Below are 20,724 nucleotides of genomic sequence, written 5' to 3'. Positions count from 1 at the left end.
CCAATTTCTGTGTCTGACAATATAGAGATCACTTGGGGAGGAGAAAGGAGAAGGATTAGACAGTTTAAAAGGGACGGGATCAACAAATGTCATTGGGATAAAGTTGAATATCAGTAAAGTACGCACGTAAGCAAATCACGTCTATTTAAAGATCTCACCAAAACGACCTTATTGTAATGAAACAAATTTGGTCACAGGTGCATCAATGGAGAACTGCTGGAGTGGCTTTGAAGTGAGAAGAGTTGTTTTGATAGATGCTCATACTACAACTGAACAGACAACAGTTGAATCAACTGAGGGTAGGAAAAGCAAGCAGGCTACTGAAGGAGTGGCATTGGTGGAAAACATCATGGCAAGTTGATACAAAGATAACAAATAATTTTGTTGCGTTAATGCAATTGGAAGGGCAGTCACCTCATCTGGACAGATTGCAGGAGAGCATCGCAAACCTGAGATGACATATACAAGAGTTTTAGGAAAGGTAAATTTTAAAACATGTACTTTTTGAGGTAATAGACAATAGCCAATAGACAATACAGGGCTCGAAATTAGCAGTTGCCACTGACCTCCCAAAGTGCCGCCGGGCAACCTAAACGCAGAGCCATTTTGCCCGGCTTGGCATGCAGATACTGGTTTATACCGAAGATAGACACAAAAAAACTGGAGTAACTCAGCGGGTCAGGCAGCATCTCTGGAGAAAAGGAACGTTTTGTGTCGGCGACGGCTGTAATGCGTGTGTAAGATGCTAAGTGTGGCTTGACGGAGGGTTGGAGCGAATGACGGGCCCCCGCACAGCAGCAGCGGCGGCTCCATCTCCTCCGCCTCCCGCCCGGCCTGATTGCGGCCGCTGCCTGCCACTCTGCCAACGGCGCATTCAAAACAAACCCTCCCGCACGCCGAGGCCGGGAGGAGGGAGGGAGGCAGGCAGGGAGGCAGGGGGAGGCCCCCTTCCGCCATCTGAAGCATCTGCACCGCTTGGCCCCGCATCTTCCTGTTGGTTGGCGGAGGAGGGAAGGCAGTGGCGAGGAGATCCCTCTTGTTATGAAGGCCAACATGCCATTTGCTTTCTTCACTGCCTGCTGTACCTGCATGCTTACTTTCATAGACTGATGAACAAGGACCCCCAGATCCCGTTGTACTTCCCCTTTTCCCAACTTGACGCCATTTAGATAGTAATCTGCCTTCCTGTTTTTGCTACCAAAGTGGATAACCTCACATTTATCCGCATTAAACTTCATCTGCCATGCATCTGCCCACTCCCCCAACCTGTCCAAGTCACCCTGCATTGATAAAAGTGAAGTGAGCACCTTTGAAAGCATAATATGTGGGCTTTTTACAAGGGCAATTTCAGGAATTGACAAATAGCCAATCTAAAACTGATTTGGATAAACACTTGTATAATAGTCTCTAGATTTTAACGAAAGGACAAGATCATCTTAATCTTATTACAACAAAATCTAATCATATGACAGACATCAAAGAGCATGAATTATTCATAAAATGTTGTCCACAAAAGGCAAAGGAGGAGCTTTGTCGTGTATATCGCAGTGAAGTGCTTTGTCGTGTATATCGCGGTGGTGAAGTGCTTTGTCTTGTATATCGCAGTGGTGTACTGCTTTGTCGTGTATATCGCAGTGGTGTACTGCTTTGTCGTGTATATCGCAGTGGTGTACTGCTTTGTCGTTTATATTGCAGTGGTGTACTGCATGGTCATGTATATGTTCAAGAAGGAACTGCAGATGCTGGAAAATCGAAGGTAGACAAAAATGCTGGAGAAACTCAGCGGGTGCGGCAGCATCTAGGAGCGAAGGAAATAGGCAACGTTTCGGGTCGAAACCCTTCTTCAGACTGATGCAGTGTATATCGCAGTGGTGTACTGCTTTGTCGTGTATACAGCAGTGGTGAATTGCTTTGTCGTGTATCACTTTTTTTCCCTTCTCTCGTCTTCTGGAATCATTTATTTACATGGCCATAGTTTTATGAACATCTCCAGCCAACAGCTAAATTCTGGGGTCAAGGAAAGAGCGTTCACGATGCGGCCCTGTTTCCACCAATCTTTCCACCACCACGCACAAGACAGACATTGTACGCAGATGTCGGGAAGTGTGTTCAGCTTTGGCTGAACAACTTCTAATCTTGTGTGTGACTCGATAAGAAGAAGCTAACTTCTATCCAGTAAGGGCCCACACGTTTCTCTACAATGACAATGTAATTGATAAACATGTTATATTCTAGAACATCCAAAAGAAAATTATGTGTATAGTCTTTGCCTACATTCATGTTTTGAGTTAATAGATTGGAATTTACCTTATCACCTTGTAGTTTCAAAATGCATTACAGCCTATTATTTCCTTTTAAAGTGTCATGCAAGAAACATGGCACCCAATTTGTACCCAGTAAGCGCCCACAAGCAACAATGCAAAATGTGTTCCAGAAATGCAGATTGAGGATGTTGCTCAGTACATTGGGGAAAAATCACCCTGCTCTTTGAAATAGTACGAAGCAATTTATTTCACATCCACTTGAGATGGTAGACATGGACTCAGTTCAGCATTTCCTCCAAAAACCATGCCTTAAACAATGCAACGCTGCACGGGTTTTTGTCGACACAGCCTTCTATTTCAAGAGGAGAGTATGCAACTATAGTTAATTATTGGATGCCCATTAAGCAAGAACATTAGTTGATTTCACCTATCTAGCTGGACAACCGAGAACAACTGGAACTATCACCCTCACTAACGTATCTAACAGAATGGTCTGAAGCATTGGGCCGTTGCAAATACGTTGTGCTGGCCAGTGCACAAATTCTCTTAAGTTAGGTTTGAAGAATATTTTGAAAGATTTGCACTGATGCTGTAAATACTCAATCTGTCACTGGTCACAATACCATTTGTAGATAACACTGAAAGTATACCTGCGCTATAGTGGCAAGCTGTGCTTGTGTCTGCACTGCCAGCTGGTGAGTTTCCGCTTCTGAAATTGTGTCACCATGCTGAGTTTCTGCATTGGAATCCATTGTTACCTGCAGTACAGGAAAACATAGAATGAAATCATGCAGAAAGGCAATGCTGGCAGCACAAAATGCAGAGTCAAGCAAGGATCTATGACAATTACATATTTGCCCAGTTATTTTTTTTAAATGATCACTTTCTGATTTCTATAGCCATTTGTAAACATTGAGTGTTTTACTGTCATAAGTTCTGAAATGGTCATGTGTTCTGAAATGAAATTCTTACTTGAAGCAGCATAAGAGATATGAAAACACACTACTCTGAAAACACCATAGTAAACAAAAAGGTTCAGAATATAAAAAAAAACAATAATAGTGCGAAGCAAAAACAATGTATGTAGTCTATGTAGGTCAGAACTTATTTGGAGGTTGTGGTGTTTAATAGCCTAATAGTTGCTGGGAAGCTGCTACTCCTGAACTTGGACATTACAGTTTAAAAGATGTTTAAAAGCTGAAATTGTTTCCAATGGCAAAGATTGAAAGCAACTAAGACCCAGAAGAGAGAGAACATTTATTTGTCTGAAGAAGTCGCGAACTGAAATGTCACCCATTCCTTCTCTCCAGATGCTGCCTGTCCCACGGAGTTACACCAGCATTTTGTGTCTATCTTCATCTTAAATTTGTTTTGACACCATGAATCGATTCAATCTCGAATGGACTTGATGAAAGGATGAGAGAAAGGAACTGCAGATGCTGGTTTACAAAAAAAAGTGCTGAAGTCAGCAGGTCAGGCAGCATCTCAAAAGAATGATGCCGGCAGATTAAATCTTAGCTTTTAAAAATTACAGAACTCTGAGGAAGGAATTGGGAAGTGCAATTAGTCATAAGATCATAAGTGATAGGAATAGAATTAGGCCATTCGGCCCATCAAGTCTACACCGCCATTCAACCATGGCTGATTCATCTAACCCCATTCTCCAGCCTTCTCCCCATAACCTCTGACACCTGTACTAATCAAGAATCTATCTATCTCTTCCGTAAAAATATCCACTGACTTGGCCTCCACAGCCTTCTGTGGCAAATAATTCCACAGACTCACCACCCTCTGACTGAAGAAATTACTTGTCTCCTTCCTAAAAGACGTCCTTTAATTCTGAGGCTATGACCTCTAGTCTGGGACTCTCCCACTAGTGGGAAAATCCTCTCCACATCCACTCTATCCAAGCCTTTCACTATTCTGTATGTTTCAATGAGGTCCCTCTTCATTCTTCTAACCTCAAGTGAGTACAGGCTCAGTTCCGACAAACGCTCATCGTAGGTTAACCTGCTCATTCATGGGATCATACTTGTAAATCTTCTCTGGGCCCTCTCCAGGGCCAGCACATCCTTCCTCAGATATGGTGTCCAAAATTGCTCACAATATTCCAAATGCGGCCTTACCAGCACCTTATAGAGCCTCAGTATTTCATCCCTGTTTTTGTACACAAGCCCTCTCGAAATAAATGCTAGCATTGAATTTGCTTTCTTTTCTACCGATTCGACTTGCAGATTAACCTATTGTGAATCATGCACTAGCACTCCCAAGTCCCTTTGCACCTCCGATTATCTCCCCAGAAAATAGTCTACGGCTTTACTCCTACTACCACAATACATGACTCCACACTTTGCTATACTATATTTTATCTGCCACTTCTCTGCCCATTCTCCCAACCTGTCCAAGTCCTTCTGCAAAGTCCCTGCTTTCTCTACACAACCTGCCCTTTCACCTATTTTCATATCATCCGCAAACTGGGCCACAAAGCCTTCAATCCCCTCGTCCAAATCATTACTATGCAACATGAAGAGTGGCCGCCCCAATACTGACCCTTGCGGAACTCCTAGTAAGCTATAAATTGGGGCTATCGTCTAATGGCACAACATTAATAAAATTGCCAGTTAATGCATTAATTGTGCCTGTTTAAAGGGAAAATTACATTAGAGATTTTGGTAAAAAGTAGTAAAAGTAAATACTTCCAAAGACTGCATAAAGTACATTACAACTGACTAACATTTATGCAATGATTTACAATGATTCCCCGGTCTCCGGGGAGGAGGCAGCCGCTCCAGACTTTTCAAGCCGCCTGCGCTACCTACCTAATCTACGCTAAATATCTTCCATTCGGAAATACGAAATATTCCGAAATCCGACAAGTATCTGGTCCCAAGGCTTTCGGATAAAAGTTTGTGCACCTGTACCTAGATCAGAACTTTTGTCCTGACCATAGCCAGGAAATGAATGGGATGATCTTTGATCAGTGAATAGCTTCATGAAGAGTTCTTGGAAATCATTTTCAACAGCCTGACATCCACACCATGCTCTTCTGAACCAGGCATTGGTCATGTAAAGCACTCCCACTAGTTCAGCAGGCAAGTTCATCAGAGACCCACACCATCTTGGCCACACACTCATCTCACCACTGCCATCAGGAAGAAGGTACAGGAGCCTGAAAACTGTAGCGTCCAGGTTCAGGTACAGCTTCTTCCCTGCAGCCATCAGGCTACTAAACACTACAACCTCATATAAGCTCTGAACTACAATAGACTACTATTATTATTGCACTATTATTGTTTGTTTGTTTTTTATGAGTATGTGTGTATGTATGTATGTATGTATGTATGTATGTATGTATGTATGTATGTATGTATGTATATATGTATATATATATATATATATATATATATATGTGTGTGTGTGTGTATGTATATAAATATATATGTGTGTGTGTGTGTGTGTGTGTATGTGTGTGTGAGAGAGAGTATGTGTATATATACACTGAACTTTTTTTTTCTCTCTCTCGTTTATTATATTATTTACAGGGTACTATGTTTACATATTCTGTTGTGCTGCAGCAAGTAAGAATTTTATGGTTCTATCTGGGACATATGACAATAAAACATTCTTGACCTGAAATAGCCAAGAATGTAACCTGGAATAATGACGAACTTTGGGATTCAGCAGCTTAATCAGCAGAAATGAGAGAGAACTTGAGAGAAATGTTCAGTGCTCTAGTTTTTGACATTTGAAATGCTCAATTCCTTATAATACATTTATGTGAATTACAGAGTAGAAAAGGTAATCTGCTTTTTAATAGGAAAAGTAGTCTTCAATTAATCTCTACCTAGATTAATGAAATATAGGCAGTTCAAGTCATTTAAAAATAATATTTACCTGGCTATGTCTTGCCTTCCAGCACATGGCCCATGGCTCTGAATATTACAGCGAAATTACACATAGAAGTACTGTACAAAGGTGCAAGTTTCTTTCCCGACCCAACCTTTCTGGCAGTCAGTTCCAGATACTTACTGCCTCATCTCTCTTGTAATCCTCCTAATTTAAAATCTTTATTCCTTGTCTTTTTAATCTCTCTGCCAAAGGAAACAAATCCTTCCTATATATTCTGCTTAATTTCCTCAGAACTTTATATACCTCAATTAGGCTACTCCTCCTATTCCAAAGAAAATAGCCTGAGCTCAATTGGCATTTTCTCATAGCTAAACTTTTCCAGTACGAACAACATCCAAATAAATCTTCTGCACCCTTCTCATACAGCCCACTTTCCCATTTAAACCTGCTTATTGTCCGGAACTGCTAATATAAGAACCTGTCATCATACACTCCAAGGCTACTCTATTCCTCTACACTCAAATTCCTCCAATGTACAGTATATTATTTTGCTTTCATTGAACTTTACATGACTTGGTATTAATTATCATTTGCCACTTTTATCTCTGATTAATCATCTACATCTATCTACATTCTTAAGCTTCTCTTCTCAACATCAACCAATTTTTATATCTGCAAGCAGGGGTATTCAGCGAAACGATCGCCGAGCCAGCGGACTGAGCGGAGGTGTTCTACAAAACGATCGCTGAGCCTGCTGTGCCAACCTCACAGAAACTATGACAAATCCATGTGCACAAGATGTAGTGCAATGCAATAGACTGCTAGGCACAAACACTGCACTAATTTTATAGTGACTAGTGTACACAAAGTTTATCTGTGTTATTCATAAACATGTCTTTTCTCACACTTTCCATTTTACTATAAAGACGCATGTTCATCAGTGGAATACATCTGGGTCTGGAGTGGGATGAGCACAGAAACAGAGGCTTAAAAGATTTGGATAGTTCAACATGATCGCTGGGTACTTCATCCCTGTGTCATTGGTCTGAATCTGAGGCAGGACTACTTCAACAAACTGATGGATGGAAGATTGTTCATCGAATGGATCATGAACTCCTCAGGCTTTCAAATAGATATCGAGCAAGTAGACCTTTAATTCTAAAACACATCTCAATCTACCAATGTTCAAAGTCCATGCAACCATGGCCTTTGCTTGCACAGTAGCATATTGCACACTGACCTTTGGTCAATTAAGTCTCAATACGTTACCTGAATTACTCCAGCCCCAGCTTTCCATGGATCAAAAAGGACGTTGGCACATACTCCAAAACGCATTTCAGCCAGAATAGAGATGATTAGATAATACAGAAAAGTGTGAGGTGTTGCATTTTGGGACGTTGAACAAGGGCAGGACCTACACAGTAAATGGTAGGGCTCAGTGTAGTGTTGTCGAGCAGAGGAATCTAGGAGTACAGGTGCATGGTTCCTTGAAGTTCAAGTCACAGGTAGATAAGGTGGTCAGAATGGCTTTTGGCACTTTGGCCTTCATCAGTCAGAGTATTGAGTGTAGAAGTTGGGAGGTCATGTTGCAATTATATAAGACGTTGGTGAGAACGCATTTAGAATATTGTGTTCAGTTCTGGGCACCATTTTATAGGAAAGATATTGTCAAGCTTGAAAGGGTTCAGAAAAGATTTACGAGGATGTTCCCAGGACTAGAGGGTGTGACCCATAGGGAGAAGTTGAGTATGCTGGGTCTCTATTCCATGGAGCACAGGAGGATGAGAGGAGATCTTACATAGGTATACAAAATCATGGGAGGAATAAATCGGGTAGATGCACAGTGTCTTGCCCAGAGTAGGGGAATCGAGGATCAGAGGACATAAGCTCAAGGTGAAGGGGAAAAGATTTAATAGGAATCCGAAGGGTAACTTTTTCACACAAAGGGTGATGGGTGTATGGAACAAGCTGCCAGAGGAGGTAGTTGAGGCTGGGACTATCCCATCATTTAAGAAACAGTTAGACAGGTACATGGGCAGGACAGGTTTGGAGGGATATGGACAAAGCACAGGCAAGTGGGACTAGTGTAGCTGGGACATTGTTGGCCGGTGTGGGCGAGTTGGGCCAAAGGGCCTGTTTCCACAGTATCACTCTATGACTCTAGATATTTTCCACATTCTTTATTCTTTTAATCAACCGGGACCAATCCAAGGGGTAACTTTTAATATAATTTGTATTGTACCTCTTTACATGCAGCTTGGGAAATAATCCTGTTTCTCTTGGGAAAGTTTGCTGCAGATCCAGGTACGAGATGGGTTTCCTAGAGCCTAAACAGATTATTGTGGCGGCTCCCAAGGATCGGGCCATCCCAACTATCAAACCCCTCGGCACGGGAATGGTTCAGTCCAGAGGCGGCCCTTAACTAGAGGGATAAAAGGCAAGGGTTTGGGTGCCATCTTCCTCTCTTGCGGACTTCTCTAATACCAAGAAGGACATAATAAAAGGTACCTCCCGAAACACCTAACTCCTCGCTTTCATTTCGGGACGTACGCCCCACATTATTTTGCTTTTGATCAAAACTGACTCCAAACCTTTTTGTTTTAAATAGGTGTGTTAATGTTCATTTTAATGTTGTAGTCAACAATCTGATTTTATATTTTATAATATTACTTTGTCATTTAGCAAGTCGCCCTTAGCTTTCCAACGTATTCTATGTTTGCTTTCCACCCCATGGCCGTCATGCAACTTCATAATCAGTTCCACCTTTGAATCCAGATAATTCAGATCCAACCCCCACACTCAAGAATGCAATACATTACAACCCAGCATTGCTTCCTGCCTATTGTAGGTCACGATTGTTGGTACATTGACGCAGCGGTAGAGTTGCATCCAAACCCAGGTTCGATCTTCACTACGGGTGCTATCTGTGCGGAGTTTGTATGTTCTCCTGTTGACCGCATGGGTTTTCTCCGGATGCTTAGGTTAGCATATGCTTGTTTTAGCATAAATATGACAGGAATAAGTCACTGGAAAACTCAGTGTATAAAAAAAATGGAAGCTGAATACTATTTCCCCCAAATTTTAACTGTTCACATCTTCCTTATCAAAATAGATCTGTGATCAAACTGAATCTTCAATCTGCTACTTAATGTTGTCAAAATAATTTGGAAATGCTGATTTCTCACATCCATTCGTGCATGAATAAACCCGCAATATTTAACGCTGGAAGCAAATTTGAGGAACATATTATGTAATTTCCCATCAAGATTTAGTGGAGTTTTGAGCCTTATGGGTGTGATGGTAGGAAAGAAAGAATTAGTATTAAGGTACAGGATTCATATGAATGAGACCAGTCAGCCACAGCAGGTAATGCAACCATACATTCCCCTCTCCAAACAGGACAAAGCCGCACCTCTCTCTCTATCTCTCAGATTTTTAGTTTAGTTTATTACTATCACGTATGCAGTGAAAAGCTTTTTTGTTGCGTGTTATCCAGTCAACGAAAAGACCATACGTGATTAAAATCAAGCCATCCACAGTGTACAGACACAGAATAAAATATATAGTTTAATGCAAGATAAAGTCTGTGGACCAGTTGTGGCATTAGATGACCTACGGCAGATCAAGGCTGCTTGGTAGGCTGAATTTAATGTGTGCCATTACCAGCCTGATAATGGATGTTAAGGCCACGGAATGGTAGTTGTTAAGGCATGAGATCTTGTTTGATGGATGCCAAAGAACAACCTCGTTGTACTCAAAGGTTCCATTGCTTTGCCAATCTTATCCCGCCTCCTTACTGAAACATGCTGGCTCTCAACTTCAATCAACTGGCCTTTAAACGACTCCCACTTCAGATGTAGACTTGCCCAAGAACAACTGCTCCCAGTGTGCTCTCCCGAGCTCAGCCTAATAACGTTGTTTGCCTTATTCCAATTTAGCAGCCTCCTGCAAGATCCAGCCTCCCTATTCAATACAGCCTTAAAACATATGAAGTTATGATCACTATCCATAAAATGCTCTTTCACTGTAACACCAGTCACCTGGCCAGGCCAATTTCCAAACACAAGGTCCAGCATGTTCCCTTCTCAGGTTTGATTATTCACATACTATTTCAACAAATCCTCTTGGATACATCTAACAAATTCTGCCCTGCTTAAGCCATTGGCACTGAGAAAGACCCAGTCAAGTTTAAGCAGGAGATGAGGAGGAATTTCTTTAGTTAGAGGGTGGTGAATCTGTGGAATTCTTTGCCACAGAAGGCTGTGGAGGCCAAGTCAGTGGATATATTTAAGGCAGAGATAGATAGATTCTTGATTAGTATGGGTGTCAGAGGTTATTGGGAGAAGGCAGGAGAATGGGGTTAGGAGGGAGAGATAGATCAGCCATTATTGAATGGCAGAGTATACTAGATGGGCCAAATGGCCTAATTCTGCACACATCACTTAAACCCACAAGGCCAAACCTATTGCTTTGGCATCTTTTGGCAATCTGTCTACATATCTGCCCCTCTATCATCTTTTTGCAATTTGGGGGGCGCGCCTACAATACAATCCCATTAGAGTGCACACACCTTTCTTATTTCTAAGATCTACCCAAATCGCCTCAGCGGATAGACCCTCCACTATGTTCCCTCAAGTGCCACTGCAACATTAAGAGAGCAATTCCTCCGTATTTCTCTCCCACTTGACCTTGTCTGCTTTCCACACAATACACCTTGCATTGAAATGCATAGACTTTAGGCCATCAGCGTCACCATATTCCTTCACTTCCCCCCGTCAGTCCTTCCTTTGAGATTTATTGGTGGTGACAGGGCTCGAAATTAACGGTTGCCCGGGTGTCATTGACCACCCAAAGTGCCGCCAGGCAACCTAAACGCCGTGTCATTTTGCCCGGCATGGCACTGCAGATACTGGTTTATACCGAAGATAGACACGAAAAACTGGAGTAACACCGCGGGTCAGGCACCATCTCTGGAGAAAAGGAACGTGACGTTTCGTGTCGGCAACGGCTGTCATGCAGGGCAATGATACTAGGTGCGTGGTGACGAAGGGTCGGAGCGAATGATGGGCCCCACACAGCGGCCGCGGCAGCAGCTCCATTTCCTCCTCCTCCCGCACCTCGCCCGCCCTGATAGCGGCCGCTGCCTGCCACTCTGCCAATGGCGCTTTCAAGACAAACCCTCTCGCACGCCGAGGCGGGAAGCCTCCTTCCGCCGTCAGAAGCAGCTGCACCAAAGATCCTACAGCTATAGGATCTTTGAGTTGCACCGCTCGGCCCTGCGCCTTTCTGTTGGCTGGCGGAGGAGGGGAGGCGGTGGCGAGGAGATCCCAACCGCCTCCCCCTTTGACGGCAGCGAAACTTGGCGGTGGGCAGGGATGGCCAAGGCAGCGGGGCGATGTTGTCCGAGGAGAGCTGACCTTCCTTCCTCCCCACCTACCCCCCTCTCTCTCTCGTATGTCCCCCTTTATCTTAGGACCCTTCCTCTCCATCCCGCACTGATCCCCATTCCGCCTTCTATTCAGTCCTCACTGACATCCCCTGTGCTCCCCTCCCCATCTATTAATCCTGCGCTGATCACCCTATCCACCTTGCATTGATTCTACTGCCACCCACCCATCCAACACTGGTCCCCCAATTCATCCTGTACTTACCCCCCTTCCCATCCATGCTGCACTTCTCCTCCATTCATCCTGTACTGATCCCCTCATTCATCTTTTACTGATCCCTCCCATTCATCCTGTACTGATCCTCCCCCTCATCCTGCACTGACCCCCCCCCATTCATCCTGTACTGATCCCCCCCGTCCCCATCCATCCTGTACTGATCCCCCCCCATTCAAGAAGAATGGGGGGAACAGTCTGAAGAAGGGTCTCGACCCGAAACGTTGCCTATTTCCTTCGCTCCATAGATGTTGCCTCACCCGCTGAGTTTCTCCAGCAGTTGTCTACTCCCATTCATCCTGTACTGATCCTTCCCCCCCATCCATCCCCTACTGATCCCCCCATTCAACACCAGACACCCCCCGTGCTCTCCCCTCACATTTTTACATACTGCAACCAACACGTACTAATTCACCTGCCTCAATCCATCCATACCGCACTGATTGTCTTCTCAACCCCCCCCCCCCCCATCTATCCACCCGCACTGATTCACACCCCCCCCCCTCCCTGACCCTATTGTGCTGGAAATGTCATCAGAGCGAACATTGACTATGTTTGATAACGGAATGCAATCAACTGTGTTTTAATTCCCAATGTTATTATTTGTTTTAGTCCATAAAGATGGATTAATTAAATTGTGAACACGTGAAACATTAAAACCAGTGTTCGATTGTCACTGCTACCATTGACACATTATTACAGAATTCATTTTAACGGCAAATCAGTGCTCTTAATATGGAGTATCAGTACTGTAATTATTTAATAAGCAACATTCACAACTATATGTTGGATTTATCCAGGTTTTACTTCTACAGTTGGTCATATACATCACAAATTTGGTCAGGAGATATTTCAATTGAAATTTTAATGTTAATTCTGAAGTGGGAATGATGGAAACAGCGTTTATCAATTTTTTTTTTTAAATCTGGTGCATTCAAACTGGGTATCTTCATTGCTGTTCACAACACGTACATCTAATCTGAATGTCCGGTAATGTGGCGTTTTTACACCTTTAAACATATTACCAAAAGAACATTTGCTGTAGTTATGTCCTTTGGCCATCTCTTGTCAGTTAGTGTAATGTTTAACCTGTCAGATGGGTATAGTCGGTTTTAACAGCTATTATCATAAAATGCCTTTAGAAATGTCCTTGTAACCTGTATATTTTGTTATGGATAAATTATGTGGGAAGCAAGAGTGTTTCTGTACCAATAGCAATAACGACCCCTGCTATGGCCATGTCATGGTAATTTTCGGTCCTTCACAGAAAACATGCTTGCATCAATCTGTAGTGTGCATGGTTAAGCATATATGTTACCGTGGTCCAGGATTTATTGACACAGGTTGATCATACGCTGAATAATCCAACCACATTTTTGTTTGGAAGTGGAAAGAACTAATAGAAATTGCACTAAAAGAGTTGAGATACTGTATTATAATGTTGCTGCATGTCATTGTGGTATATATCATGTTTTGATTGGTGAATATGTTTAGTTTGTGACTTTATTTGAAGCAGAAATAATATGCGAATGCTTCATTGAGCATAATTCTGACAGGTAACTATGCATTTCGTCCGAGCACAATATCGCACGTGTCATGCAAACCGTCTTAAATGACCACCTAAACTGTCATTTGGCAACCTAAAAAGCTGCCAAGGTTGCCCAGCTGGCAACAGGGAAAAAAAGTTAAGTGAGAGCCCTGGGTGACCTTTACCTTCCCATCGCTCCTTCCACTTTCTGACCTTCTACACTTGTTCCCCACCATCTGCCTCTCCCGTTTAAACCCTCCCAGGTAGCAGTAGCAAACCTCTATCATTTACAACCCATCCCCCTTGTACAGATCACCTCTTACCATAAAGGAAATGCTCCATTTAAAATTGAATGCTTAGGAGTCTGGGTATTTGAGTGGTTTGGAGCAGTATTTTACTTCTGGATTTTGAATTCAGAGTTATTAGATGAAATCAATGGTCCTTTGTCGACACAGGACTTTCATGGATTGAGTTTGGCTCATCTAAATTCTAGTCAAAAGCATGTATTCATGGTTCATATCTGACAGCAATTGACAAGATCAATTACTGCAATTTGCTTTACCTGCAGCTTAAAAACAATGGAGAACTACACTGGCTCCACAGTAATAGAGATACCGCGAATTTAAACCCATAGCTAAAATTCACCCAACAGTCAGGTTTCCCAATTCATGATGTTTAATGTAAATGTGGAATGAAAACTGGAGAACAGCATTATCGTACATGTAACATGTTTAAGAAGGAACTGCAGATGCTGGAAAATCGAAGTTAGACAAAAATGCTGGAGAAACTCAGCGGGTGCAGCCGCATCTATGGAGCGAAGGAAATAGGCAACATTTCGGGCCGAAACCCTTCTTCAGACTGATGGAGAAATTTAAGATGGAGACGTACATGTAACATGGCTGGTTTAGAAAACTGCACATAGACACCCAGAAGTGAAAAACTTCCCAGAGCTATAAATGGTCAGGTTAAGACACCACGTGGAGCAAGAAACAATCAATGACATATCATCAGAAATGTCAGACATGAAAGGTTATGCTTGTCTCTGCATATGATGACTGGCCTGCTGAACATTTCCAGTATTTTCAGATTGTAATCAACCACACATGTGAATTTTTAATAAGAGTTATTGATTCATTGCATAAAAGGTTATTGATTCATTGCATAAAAATGAAGCTGTATATGCCCAGATTTACATATATAATTCAAAAAGGAAACAAATTCTGTTCCCAAATGCTGATTGTTCTCATGATGATAACGACCAAAAATACCTATTTGCCAACTCACCCCATTGGTCAAACAGAAAAAATTGCAACCAAGTTTTCAACTAAGGTTGGTGATACTCTCATTCTACCAAGATTTTTTTTTCCCACTTTCATATTGCATTTATTTCTCATTAATGAGAGGAGGTAAGACTGAAATTAGTTATCTAAGCACAGGGCAGAAAAATACATCAGCACTTTCTGGTCACAGAATCACAAACCAACCCTGCTCTCTTTAATATCCACACACAGGAACCTTCCAGCAGGAACAATGAGATCCGTGAGAAATTTTCACTAGGACAGTAATACAGCTTTGGCACAGATCCATAAAGGGAGCTGCAAATGAGGGGCTGTGAACCTGCAGGTGAAAATAATTTTCTTGGGTCAAGTTACGATTGCAGTGCATAATTGGAATTTATGTCTGGAAATGCTGCAGCTGTTGGTAGTAGGCTTGAACTTTTGAAATGTGGCTTCTAAAATTGTAATTAAATATAGACAAATAGATTGTAATTAAGTATCACTGCAGCACCTTTAGTGCTCCTTTTATCTCTCCCAGGTTATTGATTCATTGCATAAAAATGAAGCTGTATATGCCCAGATTTACATATGTAAATCCCCAGACTTACTGCAGACGGAGGAGCATTGCCAATATACTGGGCAATATTTATCCTTCAAATAATGTCAATGAAAAAACCCCATCAAGTTCTGTTGTTTGTGGGAGTTGGCTGGGTGAGAACTGTCTAGCACATGTCCCAAATGTTAAATGACATTTACACTTCAAAAACACTTCAGATTGCAACGGTTGCAATCACAAAGGTTGATACATACTTTTCCAATCATTCTGTGTGAAGTTGAATATTACCGTTAATTCGAGTAGCACACTATAGCATTTATTGCACGTCTATTGGCATTTTCAAGGTTCATAATAGAGATTCGGCTGTTTTAGACAAAGTAAACATACTTAAGACTAAAGTAACAAGTGCCTTAGTTCAAGTACTGATGAAAGATTAATTGCAGCAAGAGAAACCATTAAGCTCAAAGATACTCCCGCAGTTAGTTGAGGTTACTTCATGTAATATTTATATGTAATAATTTCACAAAATGTTTTGTACACCTTCATTTTTATGGATTGAATCAATTCTGCTCATAAACCAAAGAATTTAAAAACAGCTCCGTGGTGCTATAGAACTACTGTCTCATAGCTCTGAGCATCAGGCTTAATCCTGGTTGCCAATGCTATCCAGGTAGAATTTGCACATTCTCCCCTTGACTGTATTGGCTTCCTGCGGGTGCTCGAGTCTGCTCCAACCTCCCAAAGGCACAAATCAGCAGGGCTAATTGCCCATTGTAAATTACTTCCTGGTGTGTAGGTAGGTAAACAGAAAAATCTGGAGGAGTTGATCAGAATATGCAATGAAATAGGATCCACTTGCAATGTATGTCATTGATATTACTATTGGGCGTAATTTTGGAATGCCTTGCGAGCTTATCTGGAGTTTCGCACAATGGTGCTGTAAATAATACAATCTCGAAGGTGTGGATAATCGTTCCCCAAAAACAATTTGGGCTACTCCCGCTATCAGCCTGACTGCTTGTGGCTGTCAGTTTTATTACTGAACACTGGGATCTCTTCTGGGCCGGGGGTGACCTGTACAAAAGGGACGGGTTGCACCTTAATTGGAGGGGGACCGACATTCTGACAGGCAAGTTTGCTAGTGCTACACGGGTGGGTTTAAACTCAACAGTGGGGGGGGGGGGGGGGGGGGGGGGGGGGGGTGGAGTCTACAACATGGAAGCGTATGCGTGCAGTTAACGGGAAAGAGAATGTAGGAATGGTCACGTTTAAACTAACAGGGAAGGGGGATGGGAACCAATGCATGAAGACAGAGGGCCATAAAATGAGGGCAGAAGCAAAAGGTAGAAGGGAGATAAGAAAAACCAACCAATGGAGGAGACCGAGGACAGAAAGGATTGTGTAGGAATGGGAAGGAGAATTAAAGAGTCCAGCAACGGGGAGATCAGGTTGGTTCAGGCGGGCTGAGTGAAAGTGTTCTGCGAAACGATCGCCCAGTCTGCATTTGGTCTTGCAGAGTCCAGAGTCTTGTATAAGAGTCAAAACCTTGAACAACGGATCCAGTAGATGATGTTGAAGGAGGTGCAAGTGAACCTCTGCCTAACCTGAAAGGACTGTCAGGGTCCCTGGACAGTCGATGGAGGAGGTATAGCGACAGGTGTTGCATCTTTAGCAGTTGCAGGGGAAGGTACCTGTGGAGGAGGGGCTGGTTTGGGTGGGAAGGGATGAGGTAACTAGGGTTGCGGAGGGAATGGTCTCCGTTATTATGGTAGTAATATGGTAGAATTCTGCATGAAGATGGAGAATTACACGGTTAAGTCAGAGACTAGGGTCTTGAACTTAAAGAAAGGAGACTTTGAAGGTAAAAGACGGGAATTGACGAGGATAGACTGGCAAATTATACTTAAAGGGTTGACGGTGGAGATGCATTGGCAAAGATTTAAAGAAAAGAAAAACCCACAAACATTGTCCATCCCTGTCTAGCGAAAAATAAAACGGGGAAAGCGGCTCAACCGTGGCTAACGAGGGAAATCAAGGATAGTGTTAAAGCCAAGAGGCATATAAATTGGCCAGTGGAAACAGCAAACTAGAGGACTGGGAGAACTTTGGAACTCAGAGCGAGGAAATATTATACAATAGAATTGCTCAAAATTATAACTTCTGTGTGAGGAACTTATGTTAAGTTGCAAGAGAAGGACTTGGAGCTGAGGTTTTCAAAAATACATAGCCCACAAAGGAATAAAGAACACACACACACATAGGAGAACAGATGGCTTATTCTAACATGGAGATGTTGATGTAAATGTTGATAGCTTTGGTTGCTTTGAAACGGCTATAACTCTGTCAGAAGTTGTATTTGGTTCAGTTTGGTGTTTAGAGTATAGGTTATTGATGGGTTTCTTCTCAAGACATGGGCATCATGTGTCCTTTCTTTATGACACATATTTGAGCTCTGGTGTGTCATAAAGGGGATTTATGGTTGTCTATATTGGGTCTTGGGCACCAAGGCTAGATAATAGTCTGTGATCTGGTTTGTGCTGTTTAAATGTATTTATGTTGAGATAAGAGATAAGGCATAGGTGATGGTTGTGTGACGTTTGTGTAAGGGTAGTTTCTTATGTTTATAGAAAACTGAGAAAGTAACTCTGTTTTGATAATCTTCCATTTGCTGTGTGGAATGCTATTAGTGAGGAGGCCTTACATTCCTTTCGTCCAGAGATCGAAGGGGGAGGTTGTAATTAAACTAGACCCGAGTTTGGGAAGAAGCAATCAAGTGTGACAATTAGTGGCCTTTGTGTGGTTGGGGATTGTAGAAATAACTTAAGTCCTTACCACTTTGTAAGAATGGGGCAAAACTCATATTTAATCCATAAGTAACTGTGTTTTAACTATGAAGTAGGGAAATTATTTGTGAAGTGTATTGTGTTTAATTAGGATTGTGAGTATTAGACTTTGTTTAAATCTGAAGTTTTAGAAATAACTTACTTTTCCAAAAGTGAAAATATATGTTTTGTGTGTATGTATTGCGTGATTGCTGTATGATGTGTATTTTATATTCTGAGAGATGTTCTCTGAGAATTCGTTTTATATTTCTGTGGTTTTACTTCATTGAAATAAAATGATTTTGAGCAAAGAGGTTAAAGAAAACCACAGAGGGAAAAAGGGTTGTAAAGGGGCTAGAAAAGGGAAAAGCATGTGACTATACGTGTTGTCAATCACTGGAAAGGATTTAGTTGATTGGTTAATGCAAATAAGCTGAATGTATGGTAAACCATAATGATTGGTTAATAGTTTGCCACTCCTTTTGTATCATAATTGTCCAATACCTATATACGTTGTGTTACCAAAGTAGTAGTTCTTTCGACCTGCCCCAGAGTTTCTAGCTGTGTTGGAAGGTTTAAATAATTATCCAGCGCTGTCAGAATAAAGAATTGATTTTAGCAGCAATGGTTTGAATCAAGTTTTCTTGAATTGGACTGACAAAAGAACTTAGTTTAACAAGAGGAGGACAAAGGGGTTAATTAAGAGGGGGGAAGAGCATGACATTAAGCTTGCAGGGAATATAAAAACTGACTGTAAAATCTTCTTTAGATATGTTAAAAGGAAAAGATTAGTGAAGACACATGTAGGTCCCTTACAATCAGAGACAGGTGAATTTATAATGGTAAACAAGGAAATGGCAGAACAGTTAAACAAGTACTTTAGTTCTGTCTTCTGAAGGAAGACTGTAATATAATAAGTTTTAATCTACAATTTGAGAGGGAGAAGGGAAAATAGGAAGTGTCAGTATTATGGTTGAACAAATGGGACTATGGAGGCAGGAGCTGGCCAAAGTTGACTGGAAAGATATCTTAGTAGGAATGACAGTGGAACAACAATGGCAGGTATTTCTGGGAATAATACAGAAGGTGCACGATCAGTTCATTCCAGAGGAAGAAAGATTCTAATGGGAGTAAGGGGCGACTGTGGCTGACAAGGGAAGTCAAGGACAGTATAACAATAAAAAAGAAGAAGTATAACATAGCAAAGATGAGCGGGAAGCCAGAGGATTTGGAAACTTTTAAAGAGCAACAGAAGATAACTAAAACGGCAATACGGGGAGAAAAGATGAGGTAGGTACAAAGGTAAGCTAGCCACGAATATAAAGGATAGTAAAAGCTTCTTTAGGTATGTGAAGAGGAAAAAAATTAGTTAAGACAACTGTGGGTCCCTTGAAGACAGAAACAGGTGAATTTATTATGGGGAACAATTAAATGGCAGACGAGTTGAACAGGTACTTTGGATCTGTCTTCACTGAGGAAGACACAAACAATCTCCCAGATGTACTAGTGGCCAGAGGATCTAGGGCAGGGGTCGGCAACCTATGGCCCCCGGGCCGAATGCGACCCGTAACCCGAAATCATCCGGCCCGCTGGCGGATTTCCCCCCCAGTAATCATCCAGCCCGCCGAGCGCGGTCAAGCTCTGGCTGTACCGCATCCTGCGCAAAGCCGCCAACACGGCCGTGCATCTTCTAAGAACACGTTTAAGAAAGAACTGCAGATGCTGGAAAAAAATCGAAGGTAGACAAAAATGCTGGAGAAACTCAGCGGGTGAGACATTTTGCATGAGGCTGCCTCAGCCACTGAGTTTCTCCAGCATTTTTGTCTACCTTCTGTGAACACGTGATTTGATGCCTGTCATCCGGGGCGGGATCCATGTGTACACGTGATAGATGTGTCCCGTCAACCACTCACAGACATGCTTCCCGGTCCTTATGGGGAACAAGGTTGCCAATCCCTGATCTAGGGTGACGGAGGAACTGAAGGAAATTCACATTAGGCAGGAAATGGTGTTGGGTAGACTGATGGGACTGGGACTGAAGGCTGATAAATCCCCTGGGTCTAATGGTCTGCATCCCAGGGTACTTAAGGAAGTGGCTCTAGAAATTGTGTACATATTGGTGATCATTTTCCAATGTTCTATAGATTCAGGATCAGTTCCTGTGGATTGGAGGGTAGCTAATGTTATCACACTTTTTAAGAAAGGCGGGAGAGAGAATGCGGGGAATTATAGACCAGTTAGCCTGACATCAGTGATGGGGAAGATGCTGGAGTCAATTATAAAGGATGAAATAGCGGCACATTTGGATAGCAGTAACAGGATCGATCCGAATCAGCATGGATTTACGAAGGGGAAATCATGCTTGACTAATCTTCTGGAATTTTTTGACGATGTAATGTGGAAAATGGACAAGGGAGAGCCAGTGGATGTGGTGTACCTGGACTTTCAGAAAGCCTTTGATAAGATCCCACATAGGAAATTTGTGGGCAAAATCAGAGGGTAGGGTAGTGACATGGATAGAAATTTGGTTGGCAGACAGGAAACAAAGAGTAGGGATTAATGGGTCCTTTGCAGAATGGCAGGTTGTGACTAGTGGGGCACCGCAAGGCTCGGTGCTGGGACTGCAGCTAATTACAATATACATTAATGATTTAGATGAAAGGATTAAAAGTAACATTGGCTATTTTGCAGGTGACACAAAGCCGGGAGGCAGTGTGAACTGTGAGGATGCAGGGTGACTTGGACAGGTTGGGTGAGTGGGCAGATGC

The 20,724-nt window shown here is 42.3% G+C and overlaps 1 protein-coding gene across 3 annotated transcripts in view; it reads right to left on the bottom strand.

The window, feature by feature from the left end:
* The window catches only part of creb1 (cAMP responsive element binding protein 1), a 69,834-nt gene that overhangs the window by 32,704 nt on the left and 16,406 nt on the right, over positions 1-20,724 (bottom strand). The window contains exons 1-2 of one of the 3 annotated variants that reach the window (XM_033024359.1): positions 2,915-3,023; positions 159-269 (exon numbers count right to left, since the gene is read on the bottom strand). The exons of 1 other annotated variant lie outside the window; for it this stretch is intronic. Coding sequence is in view for 1 of the 2 variants with exons in the window: in XM_033024357.1 (XP_032880248.1) it covers positions 2,915-3,016 (102 nt within the window). In the remaining variant the exon portion in view is untranslated. Of the gene's footprint in view, positions 1-158; positions 270-2,914; positions 3,024-20,724 lie in introns of those variants that run through there. One more of the 3 variants, XM_033024357.1, reaches the window with a different exon arrangement.

The sequence above is a fragment of the Amblyraja radiata genome, chromosome 7 (genome assembly GCF_010909765.2).
Source record: "Amblyraja radiata isolate CabotCenter1 chromosome 7, sAmbRad1.1.pri, whole genome shotgun sequence".
In the NCBI taxonomy this organism is placed as follows: Eukaryota; Metazoa; Chordata; class Chondrichthyes; order Rajiformes; family Rajidae; genus Amblyraja; species Amblyraja radiata.
The sequence above is the reverse complement of the archived record's forward strand: the minus strand, read 5'-3'. Positions and strand labels throughout refer to the sequence as shown.